Here is a 14637-nt window from a genome sequence, read left to right on the forward strand (position 1 = left end):
TATTCAGAAAGCAGTGTCTTCAGAAAAGATCCAACAAGGTGATGAACACATTTAATCACTAAGGATAGGACTTGAGTGATGCATATAATGGTTTGTCTATTTTGAAGAACAGAATTTCATATTGAACAAGCAAGAAAACACAATTTTTGGAAGTAGTCACTAGTTCCTACAACTGAACTAAGTCTATAGAGGAAAACTAAGAATTGGGATTAATATTTAAAAGTATTTTTCTCATTGGCAAGTAAGTTTTAGTAATATTCAACCTTGCCAAAGTATGCATTTACTTTTTTAAATAAAGTTTTAGTACATTTTGATAGCATGTCATAGCAGCTATGTTGCAGAAATCTTGCTTTTTAAGAAAAACTTGTTGACATATTTATAGTATTTTCTTTGTAGTCTGTTTCTATTGCTGTCTAAATTTGAAATGATTTATTGATCCTGTGATTTTTTGCATTTTATTTAACTCCTAGGTAAATAGGTTTCTCTGAATGAAACTGCTCTGGTTTATTTACATTGATGCCACTGCACTTACATCTGGTAAAATTGGAAACTCCTGGGAAATCTTTACATAAAATCCAAGGTAATTGATGGAAAGGATACTTTTATCTGTGAATAAAATTATATTATATGTGTAATTTTATGTGATACAGACACGTTGTTAGAATTGTTTTTATGAATAATAAATTTTCTTTGCTTTAATGAAGGGTTATCTACTGAACAGATTCTAGGTATTATGTCCCTCCCCCTCTTTTTATTTTCCATATAAAATATTTTAAAAGATATATTTTATATCAGCTGGGTCCAAAATATTTTAGTTTTCCATTTAAGCTAATTCTTCTTCTTATATGCATACACAGAGATATATACCAATATACCTATATACATATGCATCTATATATATAAAGCTTTACTTTAAGAGGAAAGAGAACAACAATTATAAAATCAGATAAGTATGCTATAATCACCTAACATGATCATACATTAGCATGAAAGTAAGATATACTTGCTAGAACATTTGTGCTAGGGATTCTGTGAAAGGGTTTCCTAGATTCAAATCAATAGAACATAGATCTTGCTTAAAAGACTTGCTAAACTGTCTTCCTCATCTTTCACCCCCCCCCCTTTCCACTTTCTGTCTTCCAGCAATGTTCATAATTCTTTTTACTTGCAAATATATGCAGCCATTACTAGGTATTTTTTTTTTCATTTACAAACAAAGGACAGTAAATTATCTCTAAAGTTACTTACATTTTCAGAATGTTTTATTCTGTAATTACCCTCATTGGGGGACTTGTCTATGCACTCAAGTATTGAATAAAACTCCCATAGACTTGACAATTTGGGGATGAGTAAGGTGCTACTATAGCATAGTCAGGAACCTCCTATACTGGTAATTAATAACCCAAGATATCCATTGACCTAATAATTCCTCTCTAACATATATACATATATAAAGGAGTTGCACAAATTTACTCAAGAACACATATAAAATAATGTTCATTTCATCATCATGATTTATTTCTACAATAAAAATTCAAATAACCTAAGGGTATCTACAGAGTATAACATAAACTATATATATATATATATGTAACACTCACATCAGCCAGCATTAAATTATCCTTCATAAATTTCCTGCAGCTTAAATAATAATGGCCAAACTGAATGTTCATATTTACCTTTATATTCCAGATGAAACCCAGTGTAACTGACAGATCCATCACTCCGAAATGCCAAATGCATGGTATTGGAGCTGCTCTCTATTCTCTCTGGTAACTTGCTGTCTTGAAAACTTCCAATCAAAGGGCTGTTACTGTCTGGTCCATCATATATGTAAAGGAAGTCATAGTTTGGTTCTATGCTAAAACTAGAGAATGAGAGCAAAAGAGAGAGTGAGGGAGAGAATGAGAGTGAGAGCGAGAGCAAAAGAGTGAAACAGTGAGAGAGCAAGAGAGTGAGCGAGAGAGGGAGAGAGAATGAGAAGAGGGAGTTATTGGAAAGGTATTAATCAAAATATACAGAGAATCATATACTCAGTGTTTTAAAAGAAAAGTAGAACCCCTAGAAAATTATATACTATACAAATTTCCCTGGCATAAAGCCATTGATCATTTATGGCAACTCAACAGTAGGTTAAAAAAATGATATTCCCAAATAAGTACACATTAATCTTGTATTTACAGTGATTGTAAGGCAAAGGTTAGTCAATGAGAGGCCCAAGACTGAAAGCCATGCTTCTATCTTCTTACCTAAATAGCTGTCCTAAGTTAGTTTGCATCACTAAAGTGGAATATGACATCAATTTTCAAAAACTTTACCCAGGTATTTTTTCTGTTACAAACATGCAATTCCTTTTTTATTTTTAATTACATTATTTGCCCTGAACTTTCAAATATATGTGCATTTTTAATTTGATTCTTAATTAAAGGTTAATAAAAATTTGGATTTTAAATTACAATGTAACACTGTAGGCTGCATTTGGCATTTATTTTCCTGAAATAAATATATCTACTTGTTTTAGAACTTAATGATGATATCACACTAATATAACCAATATATAATAATCAAAATTAATTTTTAACCATGTTAATGAATCAAACCAATATTTTAAGCATTGTATTTTTCAAATTAAACTTGTTTTTTTTTTAATTTTTATTTATTTATTTATTTGAGAGCGACAGACACAGAGAGAAAGACAGATAGAGGGAGAGAGAGAGAATGGGCGCGCCAGGGCTTCCAGCCTCTGCAAACGAACTCCAGACACGTGTACCCCCTTGTGCATCTGGCTAATGTGGGACCTGGGGAACCGAGCCTCGAACCGGGGTCCTTAGGCTTCACAGACAAGCGCTTAACCGCTGAGCCATCTCTCCAGCCCTCAAATTAAACTTGTTTTAACCTTCAAAATTATGAGAACAGTCTCTTAGTAATCATAGTTCCTATATATTTATAAAGTAGGATTAAGACAATCAATTATTTAACTTCATATAGAGGGTAAAATCATAAAACTAAAAAGAGCTATTTATGGCATTAATAAACTTCTGAGCACCCGCCCACCGTAAACTTGTATGTAAATTTATATGTAAAAAAGCCATATGACTATCAGCTAGACAAAAGGCAAACCAGGTTCTTTCAGATACATGGCATTTCTAAGTTACCCCTGAGGACAGTGACATATCTATACCTCGAAGCAGCTACTTTCTTTCATACACAAATACTTCCCCATCAGGGCTCAGCTTTCTCTCCAACATACTCTGCTAGATAACCAACATAACTTTGTTCACACTCCTATGTAAAAATCTCTCATGTGGCTAGTTCTGCTAATAAACCATTCATAAATGACATGAATTTCACCAGATTGACTTAATATGATAACAAAAAGGGAAATAAATACGAATATGGGTCCTCCTATGTCCAGTACTATATACATGGATTTTCAGATAATACGAAATTTTTTGAGTGGTACAAATGTGGGAAGGAAACAGTATTGAAACTTAAGATAATCTACATGTTTGGAAACAGTGATGAACGGACAGTTAAGAGCAGGAGACTATAAAGGGTCCATAGCTTCTTTTTATTTATTTATTTATTTATTTAAAATTTTTTTTGTTGTTGTTTATTTATTTATTTGAGAGCAACAGACAGAGAGAGAAAGAGGCAGACAGACAGAGAGAGAGAAAATGGGCGCGCCAGGGCCTCCAGCCTCTGCAAATGAACTCCAGACGCGTGTGCCCGCTTGTGCATCTGGCTAACGTGGGACCTGGGGAACCAAGCCTCAAACTGGGGTCCTTAGGCTTCACAGGCAAGCGCTTAACCGCTAAGCCATCTCTCCAGCCCCCATAGTTTCTTTTATAAAATATTTTATTCTCATTTATTTATTTAGACAGGGAGAGAGAGAGAGAGAGAGAGAGAGAGAGAGAGAGAAAGGAAGAGAGAGAGAATGGCTGCACCAAGACCTGCAGCCACTGCAAACGAATTCCAGACGTGTGCACCCCCTTGTGCATCTTGCTAATGTGGGTCCTGGGGAGTTGAACCTGGGTCCTTTGTCTTTGTAGGCAAATGCCTTAACTGCTAAGCCATCCCTCCAGCCAAAGAATCCATAGTTTCTGATTCAATAAACTGCTGGATCATTCATTTGCTCTTTGTGTCAAAAAGCTGGTGCAGATTATCAGCTACCGACCTGCAGAACTATTGTACAATTACAGAGGCTTTATAAATTGTTGACTGGAAATTATTACGGTTGGAATTAAGACACAAAATCCATAAAATGTCCAGGGGTACAAATGCTTACCTGATAAATGCCAGGGAGATCACATAGTCTGCGTTGACGGTAATTGTCCAGTCACAATCCCTGCTGTGTGGATACGGATGAGGGAAGTTTGGCGAAAGAATAAAGCCTGAAGATCCTGTTAAATTGCCTCCACAGGGTGCTTTAATTTAAACAAGCAAACAAAATACCTTAAGAGATTAATAAAATTCATTAGCTATCAATATTTGTGCAAATGTTTCTTTAAGAGGCTGTATGTGAATCTGCACAAAGCTTTTGCCGTGCTTGAAGCTATGAGATATTACATGGTATTGAAAGAAAATCCATTAAAATGTTAAATAGTTAGTATACACATGTATACATTGGATTTAGCTGCTATGCTGGCATTCAACAAAAATGAAAAAAAGAAACTCACTACTCTTTCCATTTCTATTTTATGACATGTAAATGAAAAGAACAGGGAGAGGGATAAAAATAATTGCTTCTAGCCAGACGTGGTGGCACATGCCTTTAATTCCAGCACTTGGGAGGCAGAGTTAGGTGGACTGCCATGAGTTTGAAGCCACCCTGAGACTGAGACTATTTATTGAATTCCAGGTTAGCCTGAGCCCTGAACTACAGTGAGACCCTACCTTGAAAAACCAAAAAAAAAAAAAAAAAAAAAAAAAAAGGCTTCGACATAATGTCTAGAAAAAAATCTTCAGATTATGAGTTAAAGTAAAATGCTAGGTCAACAAGCAGAGAAAAATCTGAGAAAATTAATGCATTCCACATGATAGTACATTTCCTACTAATAGGAGCACTTGGGTGGTTGAGGTAGGATAGCAAGTTTCAAGCCAGTGTGTGTTTCATAATAAGACCCAGCCTCAACAAACTCAAATCATGGGGCTGAGGAGGTAGCTTAATCCAGACAATGTTTGAAATGCAAGCATGAGACTCCTCAGCACCCATAAAAGAAAAAATAAATAAATAAATAAGTTTGTCAGGCTGGGAGGTAGAGACAAGAAGTTCCTTGATTTTTATTTATCTTTTGGGGGGGGGTTCAAAACCATAATATTCTTCAGTATTAGCCAAGAGACAAACTTATCCTTTTGACTGTAATATTCAGTTTTGAATGGAAGGGATTTTTCACTTGATCTTCAATACATCTGATCATTTTGGTGTTCATTATTGGATTTCTCCGCCTACAACACTGATCTGTTTCTCGAACATTCTCTTGATATTTTCAGCTCATTCTACTGAGCACAGCACTCTGCTCAGACCTCAGTGGTCTGCTTCTTACAGAGTATTTGTGCATTTTGGTAGGTACATTAGCAAATTATTAGATACAATACATCTTGGCTTTCTGCAGTCTACTCTCTTCAAGGTTGTGTCTCCTGAAGCAGAGAATAAAGAGACCTCAAAATAAAGATAACACCTTCAACCTGGCACACAGTTCCTTGCCCTTTACCAGAACCTTTGTTGTATTAATTATCTGCCTCCCGGTCTTTCATCCTAAACATAAAACACAGTTCCCTTTAGTCTGTTTCTTTTCATCTTTGTTTTCAACTGGAGATGTGGAGTTTTACTTGATGTTTAAGAAATGCCCACATTATTTTAAGAAGGGGTGATGTGCTTTTCCATATTGCCTAGATAGCACTCACTTATAACCAAGAGAAGCTCTCCTTTATTTACCTGTGAATAAACAAAACCCAGACCTGGCAAATTCCCATTCTGCCTCCTTTATCAGCTCACTGCTCCCATTCATCAATCTGAATACAGTTTTGATCAAACAAACTATGTTTCTCTCCTTTTCCCAGACCCCTCATGTACAGCTTTGAGCTAGCATATAATCCCTCCTGAGAATAGGCTGGGATAAGATCCAGTCACTCCAACCTTTCATCTACTCCATTATTTCCAGCTTTTATAACTTCTATGACAAAACATCCTGTTTTACCTAACTGTTGACACACATGTAGGACTATGATGTTCTCTTGCTTGCTCTAGTCTCCTTGAACCTATGGCAATATTCCTGTCTCCTCATAACTACACAGTATTGCTTTTTTTTTAAAATAAAAAAATCTACTTAATGAATTAAGTTTGTATGACTCAGTTTTTTGAAAGGATAGTATAATCAGATTGTTCTTATAAGTGCATGCTGTGTTTTTCTGTAGGAAGAAAAAATGTTCTGATATTGTATCTCAAAGAAAAAATATTCTCATGTAGTAATCATTATGAGAAAATAATTCTAAGGTTTAGCATTCCATTTACTTTAATTTATAGTAGCACAGACACATTAACCTTTCGCATTTGAACATCTAAATGTCTTTATTTTGTCTTTTTTTCCAGCAAGAATCTCCTCAAATTTGCTTTCAACCTCAGCCTTCTGTACAAAGGAAGCAACACTTACTTCAACATTAAATGGTTTTTATATTTATGAATACAATGGAGACCATTTTTCATTTTCTTTCTCTTCATAGCCCATTTTCTTACCTGCTGCCTTCACCTTCAAGTCACAGTGTTGGTTCCTTTTTTTTTTTTTTTTTTTTTTTTTTTGAGGTAGGGTCTCACTCTAGCCCAGGCTGACCTGGAATTCACTACAGAGTCTCAGGGTGGCCTCAAACTCATGGCAATCCTCCTACTTCTGCCTCCCAAGTGCTGGGATTAAAGGCATGCACCACCACACCCAGCGGTCTATGTTAGTTTATTGAAGTCAGCCTCTAACTTTCTTTTTGTGTGTTTGAATGTACCTCCATTTTAGCATAAATATTTATTTTTTTCCTTTAATTTTATTTTGAATGTTCTCAATTCCTTACCTCCTAATTTTTATTCTGTTACAACCTCCTTATTAAAAAAATATATTTTCATGCTATTTATCTATTTGAGAGAGACAGAGAGAGAAAGATGTAAAGAGAAAAATAGAGAGGCAGAGAGAGAATGTGCATGCCAGGGCCTCTAGCCACTGCAAAGGAACACCAGACACTTATGGCACCTTGTGCTTCTGGCTCATGTGGGTACTGGGAAATTGGACCTGGGTCCTTAGGCTTTCAGGCAACAACTTAACAACTAAGCCATCTTTCCAGCCCCAATCCTTCTTATTAGCTATTTCCAGATTATTTTAATTTTTCATTTTCAAATAAACATCTAATTCACTTTCTCTGTCTTCTCCTGCACACAATATTTGCCCATGGGTTTACAGGTATTTATACTTAGTAGTTTTATAGGTACACCAAAAAGACTATGCAAACACTTAAACCTGAAGTCTCTTCCTTTTCTTCTAAACGAATCTCAGCACCATTCACCAATGTGCCCAGTGGACGGGTTTAAGAGGCTCACTGTTTCTTCACTGAGTGAATCCAATTCATGAAGACCTACTAAGACTCAGCCTCATAAACATTTTCCATTTTCCCCTTTCCTTCCTTAATATCAAATTTCTTGACCTGGAAGGATTATCTTTCTCTAGAATTATTACAAGAACTTCTTCTAGTGTATTCTATTTTCTACCAATTTGTTATCCCAGTGAAAAAATCATGGCATGCCATAACCATGAAGAAAATTATGTAGTTGCTTCATAAACCTTAAATACAACTGGAATGGGGAGATGGCTTAGCAGGTAAAGGCACTTGTAAAGCCCAATACTCTGGGTTTGATTCCCCAGTACCTACATAAAGCCAGATTTAACCAAGTGGTACATACATGTGGAGTTAATTTGGAGTGGCCAAGAGGACTGACATGCCAACATTAACTTACCCACTCTATCCCAAAGAAATTTAAAAAAAAAAGAAGAAGAAATAAAAATATTACAAAAAAATGTAAATATAATATTCCAACTTCAAGCAATATTGGTAGCCTGACTTCTACACACTTTTCAGACTCATCAAGCACCATTCTCTCTATATAAATTATACTCAGATACTATGAAAATCCTTTCAGACCCTTATACTTCCTTTGCTCATGCAATTTATTTTGTTTTGATTTTTTTTATCTCGTATAAATCTTTTGTTATTTTTTCTGGGCTGGGCTCTATGTCAGCTATCCTCAACATACTCTGATTCACATAGCATACCCAGATAAACAATTACTTCCTTTGCCATAGCATTTTATAATTTTTTATTTACTTACAAGTGTGTGTGTATAGATAGGGGTGCTATAACAAATACTCAAGACATTTGCCACATCTACCTTTGAATAGATGCTGTGATATTGAACCCAGATCAGCAGATTTTGCAAGCAAGCAGCTTCAACCACCAGCTCCCTCCTTTGCCACAACGTATGGAAATATTTGATTTGTATGTCAACACTCACCACTCACCTGTAAACTAAAGATCCTTTCTTACATGTTGCTGCATGCATGGAATTGAGCAAATGCAGCATATTCTATAAATGTATGTTGAATTGCTAGTGACAATGGATATTGTAATGAAGGCAATTGCATGAATGAATTTGTAATCTAACATGTAATTGTATGTTTTAATGAAAATAATAGCTCAGCTTGTGTTTTTAAAACCATACAGCAGCCTGGTACATTGGTGCACATCTTTAATGCCAGCCCTCAGGAGGCAGAAGTAGGAGGATCACTGTGAGGTCCAGGCCACTTGAGACTATAGAGTGAATTCTAGGTAACCCTGTGCTAGAGTGAGACCCTACCTCATAAAACAAACAAACAAACAAAAGACCCAAAAGCATATATCATATGGAAAATATGTGAAACAATATGTAATGGCAAACATAAATATGTAAATGTCATTCATAAAAGACTTAGATGATAACAAAATAATCTTTGTCATCTTTTCAGCTGCTGAGGAAGGAGGATTATATATATGGGAGCAATTTTGTTTCACCTTTTTTTATTCGTTGTTTATATAGATCCATAAGCATGCATTTGCATGTACATCCTATGATTTACTATATATTTGAAATGATCAATGTTTCCTTGCATGTTTCATTGTTATGGTTCTGTTTTATAATGTACAAAAGCCACTAACTCAGCAAGTATCTCTGACCTTTGCAAATCTTCAACAAGCAATGAATAAACAAAATTGTTTTCAATTATACTACTATAAATATTTAGAAATGAATTCCTGCTTTTACTCTTCAAATTTTGAAGTATACACAGTGAAAGCCCAAGACATCCACAAATTAAATTCAGTTAGTTTCCTTAAGATTCTGGCATAAATTATCTGTTATGAGTGTAGTCTCTTGTGAGGCAGTTACATGGGAATCAAGTATGGATCTATTTTACAATCTTCTTAATTCCCACCCTATTCAATTTTATTCATGTCTACTGTCTTTCTCAGTAGCGCACCCACTCTGATGTCTTTGTTATTTACCCCCATATTGTGTGCTACTACTTTCCCTCTGGCAATGTCAAAGTAATCTTCACACTCTCAGTTTTGTTGGAATGAATTCTATTAAATCTCTGAAGATGTTGTCCTTCTTTTTTGCACTTGTTATGAAGCTGACTACTTCCATATGCAAGTAAAATGCTTTATGCTCCCGAGGCTGAGACACAGACTTACAGAGTTTCAGAAAAGTTCAGGGTTTAATCTTTGGCATAGTATTTCCAATCATGGAGTTCTTTCTTATCAGTTTCAGAGGTCAAGCTTTCTGCAGCCTTAGCAATTTTTCACTATCATTTTTTAAAAGTTATTTTCTTCCTCAGAGATGCTCTAATGCATATCTTCTGAATCTATCTTTTTCTTCCAAAAAAATTATATACAAACCCTAATCTATACAAAAACCTTTGACAATCCATTTCATTTAAGTACACTTTTATTCTCAAATTTACCACCCCCCAAATACCCTGGAAATAAGCCTTGCTATCTAAAGCACATTATAATGTATAAAGGAAACTGTATAACTGTCTATCACAGAATTCTCTGAACTTTTGAATTTTTAAATTTTTTTTCTATAATTTGAATTTGAATATGTTCAACATTTTAGGATTTGGCATACAAATATGGAATACAATCTAAACCTCCTGGTAATTCTAAGAAGATGGGTATGAGACTAACAAAAAGTCAAGAGGACATATATGAATTCTGTTATGTTTTACCCTTCTTTATAAACAAAGCTTATCTTTATGAGATGAATTCAAATTTTAATCAATTAAGGTCCAGGTATGGTGGCTCATACATTTAGTCTCAGCACTAGGGAGGCAGAGGTAGAAGAGTCACCCTGAGTTCAAGGGCATCCTGAGACTACATAGCGAATTCCAGCTCAGCCTGGGCTAGAGTGAGACCCTACCTTGAAAACCAAAAAAAAAAAAAAAAACCAAAGAATCCAAATTGTAATCAATTAGAATATGGAGTTTCAATTTAATTGGAATTTTAAATATTTTTTGTTATTTTTATTTATTTATTTGAGAGTGACAGACAGAGAAAGAAAAAGGCAGATAGAGAGGTAGAGAGAATGTGAGCGCCAGAGCCTCCAGCCACTGCAAATGAACTATAGATGTGTGTGGCCCCTTGTGCATCTGGCTAATGTGGGTCCTGGGGAATTGAGCCTTGAACTGGGTTCCTTTGGCTTCACAGGCAAATGCCTAACCACTAAGCCATCTCTCCAGCCCAATTGGATTTTTTTTTTTTTTATTTCAGCCATGTTGCAAATAAGAATAGGGAAAACCCAAAACATGCTTAAAATTTTTCCGTTGCTTTCAGTTAAAAAAAAAAAAAAAAAAAAAACTTAAAGATTTTCCCCTTGCTTTTACATATATAGCCATAATATACATAAATTAAGTGATGTTTGATGACTAAAATTTTCAATGATGAAGAAAACATAGCTGTAAAACAAAATAAGGTCTAAAGGGAGTTATGGCTACATGTGAATGGGCACAAGACATGCTATTATCATTTGTAGATTTAGGTGTGGGATAACTGCCATTGGCCTCGTTTTCTAAAGAACAGAACTATAGCTATTTATCTACCACCTGGATAGTTTAAGCCCTTGAATATTTCTGCGAATATGGGGTTTGTAAAAGCTCATACATACATACATACATACATACATACATACATATATATACATATATACATATATATAAGGTGTGATACAAAAATGGGATTTGTTTTAGTTTTTAGTTCACTGATAGGTAGATGATTGGTAAGAACAGGGATGTCCATTAACTGCTTAATTCCCAGCACTTAGAACAGTGTCTTGGAGAGTGGGGTGTGTACATGACTAATGAGTGCAATGTCACAATCTTTGTGTGTGACACTGAAACCTGCAGTAAAACAGATTAAATGAGTGCTAGAGTTTACTTTGGAATGAGGTCTTGAACACTTTTTCTATCTTCCATGTTTTTCTCAAAACAAAAAACTATAAAACAGTATTGAAAATATATTGGTTAGCTGAGTAAAATTAAAAGAAAAATAAAGTACCATTTTTTTAGCCCTTGCTAAATTTGCAGACACTAAACACTTTAAAATAAAATAATGAGATACATACCCAATTGTGTCTGAAGTTGCCTACAGTGCATTAAGAGTGAATGTATCAATCAAAATTTTGAGAAGAAACGAACATAGTTCAGTAAGTTAAATTACACTGTAAATTAAAGATATCATCCACATTAACACCTAAAACTGTTTAAGATTAAACTAATCTAATAGTGTAGTTTTTATAATATCATTATGAAAATGTGGTAAATTCCTCAAGCTCTTTCTCAACTGTAGTTCTAAAATAATACATACCATAATTTTCAAGTTTTATTAAACAATTTAAGAACAGAATAGGAAAAATCCGCTCACTTAAGTGAAAGCATGGCCCACACTTAGAGCATACACATAAAAGCTAATATTCTTATGATATACTTGAATTGACAGAAAAGTCCAAACTGTGGCATTCAAACAAAGATTCTGATAATATTTTCTTTCTTTTTATTTATAATTTTCTTAAAAGTTTATTTATTTATTTACTTATTATTAGTTATTCACTGGTGTTTTTTTTTTTTTTTTTTTTTTTTTTTTTTGAATTAGGGTCTTGCTCTAACCCAGATTGACCTGGAATTCACTATGTATTTTCAGGGTGGCCTTGAACTCACAGTGACTGTCCTACCTCTGTCTCTCAAGTGCTGGGATTATAGGCATGTGCCATGGCTCCCAGCTTATGTGTTTTACTTTTATTTATTTTTTATTATTTGGTTTAAATATTTTTATTTGCAAGTAGAATGAAATGAGGGAAGAAAAGAGGGAGGGAAGGAGAGAGGACAGAGGGAGAGATGGAATGGGCACACTAGAGTCTCTAGCCACTGTAAATAAACTCCAGATGCATGCACCACCATGTGCATCTGGTTTATGTGGGTACTGGAGAACCAAACCTGGGCCCTTATGTTTCTTAGGCATGGACCTTAACTACTAAGCAACCTCTCTAGCTCCAAATTTTCTTTCTTGTAAGTTACTATTGATATGGTCTATTTAGTCATTACAACCATTCAGAATATAATGACATTATAGACCCTACCCTATCAAAATCCTTATGATCCTTTACAGTTTTGCATAAATTTTGGAAACTCATGGAACCCTTAGAAGGTCTTAGAAGCTTAGGAATGTAAGAATCACACACACACACAAAATCATTTTCTAGAATACAATACTAAATATCATTTTAGCAGTTTATAATAATTGTTTTGTACTTAGGTAAAATTTTAATTATACTTTTATCATACCTATACAGACTGGTGGGCTGGGCTGCCAGAAGTACCGATTTTCTACCTGAATGCAGGTTATTCTTTCCCGTCCTTGAAGTTCATATCCAGGGTCACACTGGAAAACAACAGTGTCTCCAGGCTCTCTTCCATCCCCATTTCGCGTCCCATTCATCGGGACTCCTGGATCACGACAGGCAGTGGCAACTGAACCTAACCAAGGACAGAAGTAAAACTTTAAATATTATTAAAATCAGTCTCATAGCCACAAACTCTAAAGTGAAAAATTCAGAACATTCCATGTGTCCACGTGTTTTTAGAAAACTAACTTTAAAAATGTATGAGTCAGGGCTGGAGAGATGGCTTAGCGGTTAAGCGCTTGCCTGTGAAGCCTAAGGACCCCGGTTCGAGGCTCGGTTCCCCAGGAACCACGTTAGCCAGATGCACAAGGGGGCGCACGCGTCTGGAGTTCGTTTGCAGTGGCTGGAAGCCCTGGCGCGCCCATTCCCTTTCTATCTGTCTCTTTCTCTCCCTCTCTCTCTGTCACTCTCAAATAAAGAAATAAAAATGACAAAAATTATTTTAAAAAATGTATGAGTCAGTTTGAAAATAATTGCACAATAAACGATTTATATTTGTTGAATAATCTGTGTCTCGATTTATTTCAAGAAGTGATATCACAACCTAGTCACCAAGTACTGACTGAACTGTCCGAAAATCATTTCTTTGTTAAAATCTCTTTAAAAGGTTTAAAAAAAGGTTACATACTGGAACAAAGAATTAGGAGGAGACAGCACATTAAGACTTATGTTTAGAATATATATGTATTTATGTAAACATCGACTCAGAGAGATGGCTCACTGAGTTACAGCACTTGCTGTGAAAAAGTATGAGGTGCCTAAGAGGGTCTAATTCCTCCTGAGTTTGATTGACTGAAACCACATAAGAAGATGGGCATTATCATTCAAGCCTGTACACCTAATCTAAGGAAAGTGGAGAAAAAAGAACCAATGGGGGATAGAGAGATGGCTTAGCGGTTAAGCGCTTGCCTGTGAAGCCTAAGGAAACTGGTTCAAGGCTCGATTCCTAGGACACTCGTTAGCCAGATACACAAGGGGACGCACGCATCTGGAGTTCTTTTGCACGCCCATTCTCCCCTGCTCTCTCTATCTGCCTTTCTCTCTGTCTGTCGCTCTCAAATAAAATAATAATAATAATAATAATAATAATAATAATAATAATAAGTAACTTGACTGGATAGATTTCTTAAAAAAAAAAAAAAAGAAAAGAAAAGAAAAAAAAAAAGAACCAATGGGTCTCATTGGTTAGATAGTCTAAACAAATACAGCAGCTCTGAATTGAATCAGAGATTCTGCTTCAAGGAAGGACACCGAAAACAAGATGAATAAGAAATATGTTACAACCCAGAAGCTATACCAGTGGGCATTTGTTCCCCCAAGAAAATGGTTACACTGTAGGGAATCTGTGGAATGATAGTCATCATTTAGAATGACCTACATATACAAATTGAATGTCCAAGAGATTGTCCTATATGAAAAACATTTACCTAAAGTATATACTGTTTGATTATTGTATGTAGTGTTCCTTCAGTGAAAAAAAATGTTGTAACAGTAGAAAACTGACTAGTTCCCAAGGTTTGTATGCATGTAGCGATGGTGGGAAGTAACTGGTTAGATGTGAGTCGTTCTTCTGGTGTAGTTGTTTTGAGTCTTGCATCTGGTGGTAGTCACAG

The 14637-nt window shown here is 35.2% G+C and overlaps 1 protein-coding gene across 7 annotated transcripts in view; it reads right to left on the reverse strand.

The window, feature by feature from the left end:
• The window catches only part of Csmd3 (CUB and Sushi multiple domains 3), a 1124273-nt gene that overhangs the window by 263869 nt on the left and 845767 nt on the right, over nt 1-14637 (reverse strand). For all 7 annotated transcript variants that reach the window (XM_045143269.1, XM_045143267.1, XM_045143265.1 and 4 more), the window contains 3 exons: nt 12906-13097; nt 4289-4427; nt 1680-1867 (listed from right to left, as the gene is read on the reverse strand). In XM_045143269.1, the coding sequence (XP_044999204.1) occupies nt 1680-1867; nt 4289-4427; nt 12906-13097 (519 nt within the window). The remainder of the gene's footprint in view (nt 1-1679; nt 1868-4288; nt 4428-12905; nt 13098-14637) is intronic.

This window comes from Jaculus jaculus, chromosome 2 (assembly GCF_020740685.1).
Source record: "Jaculus jaculus isolate mJacJac1 chromosome 2, mJacJac1.mat.Y.cur, whole genome shotgun sequence".
NCBI classification, from domain to species: Eukaryota; Metazoa; Chordata; class Mammalia; order Rodentia; family Dipodidae; genus Jaculus; species Jaculus jaculus.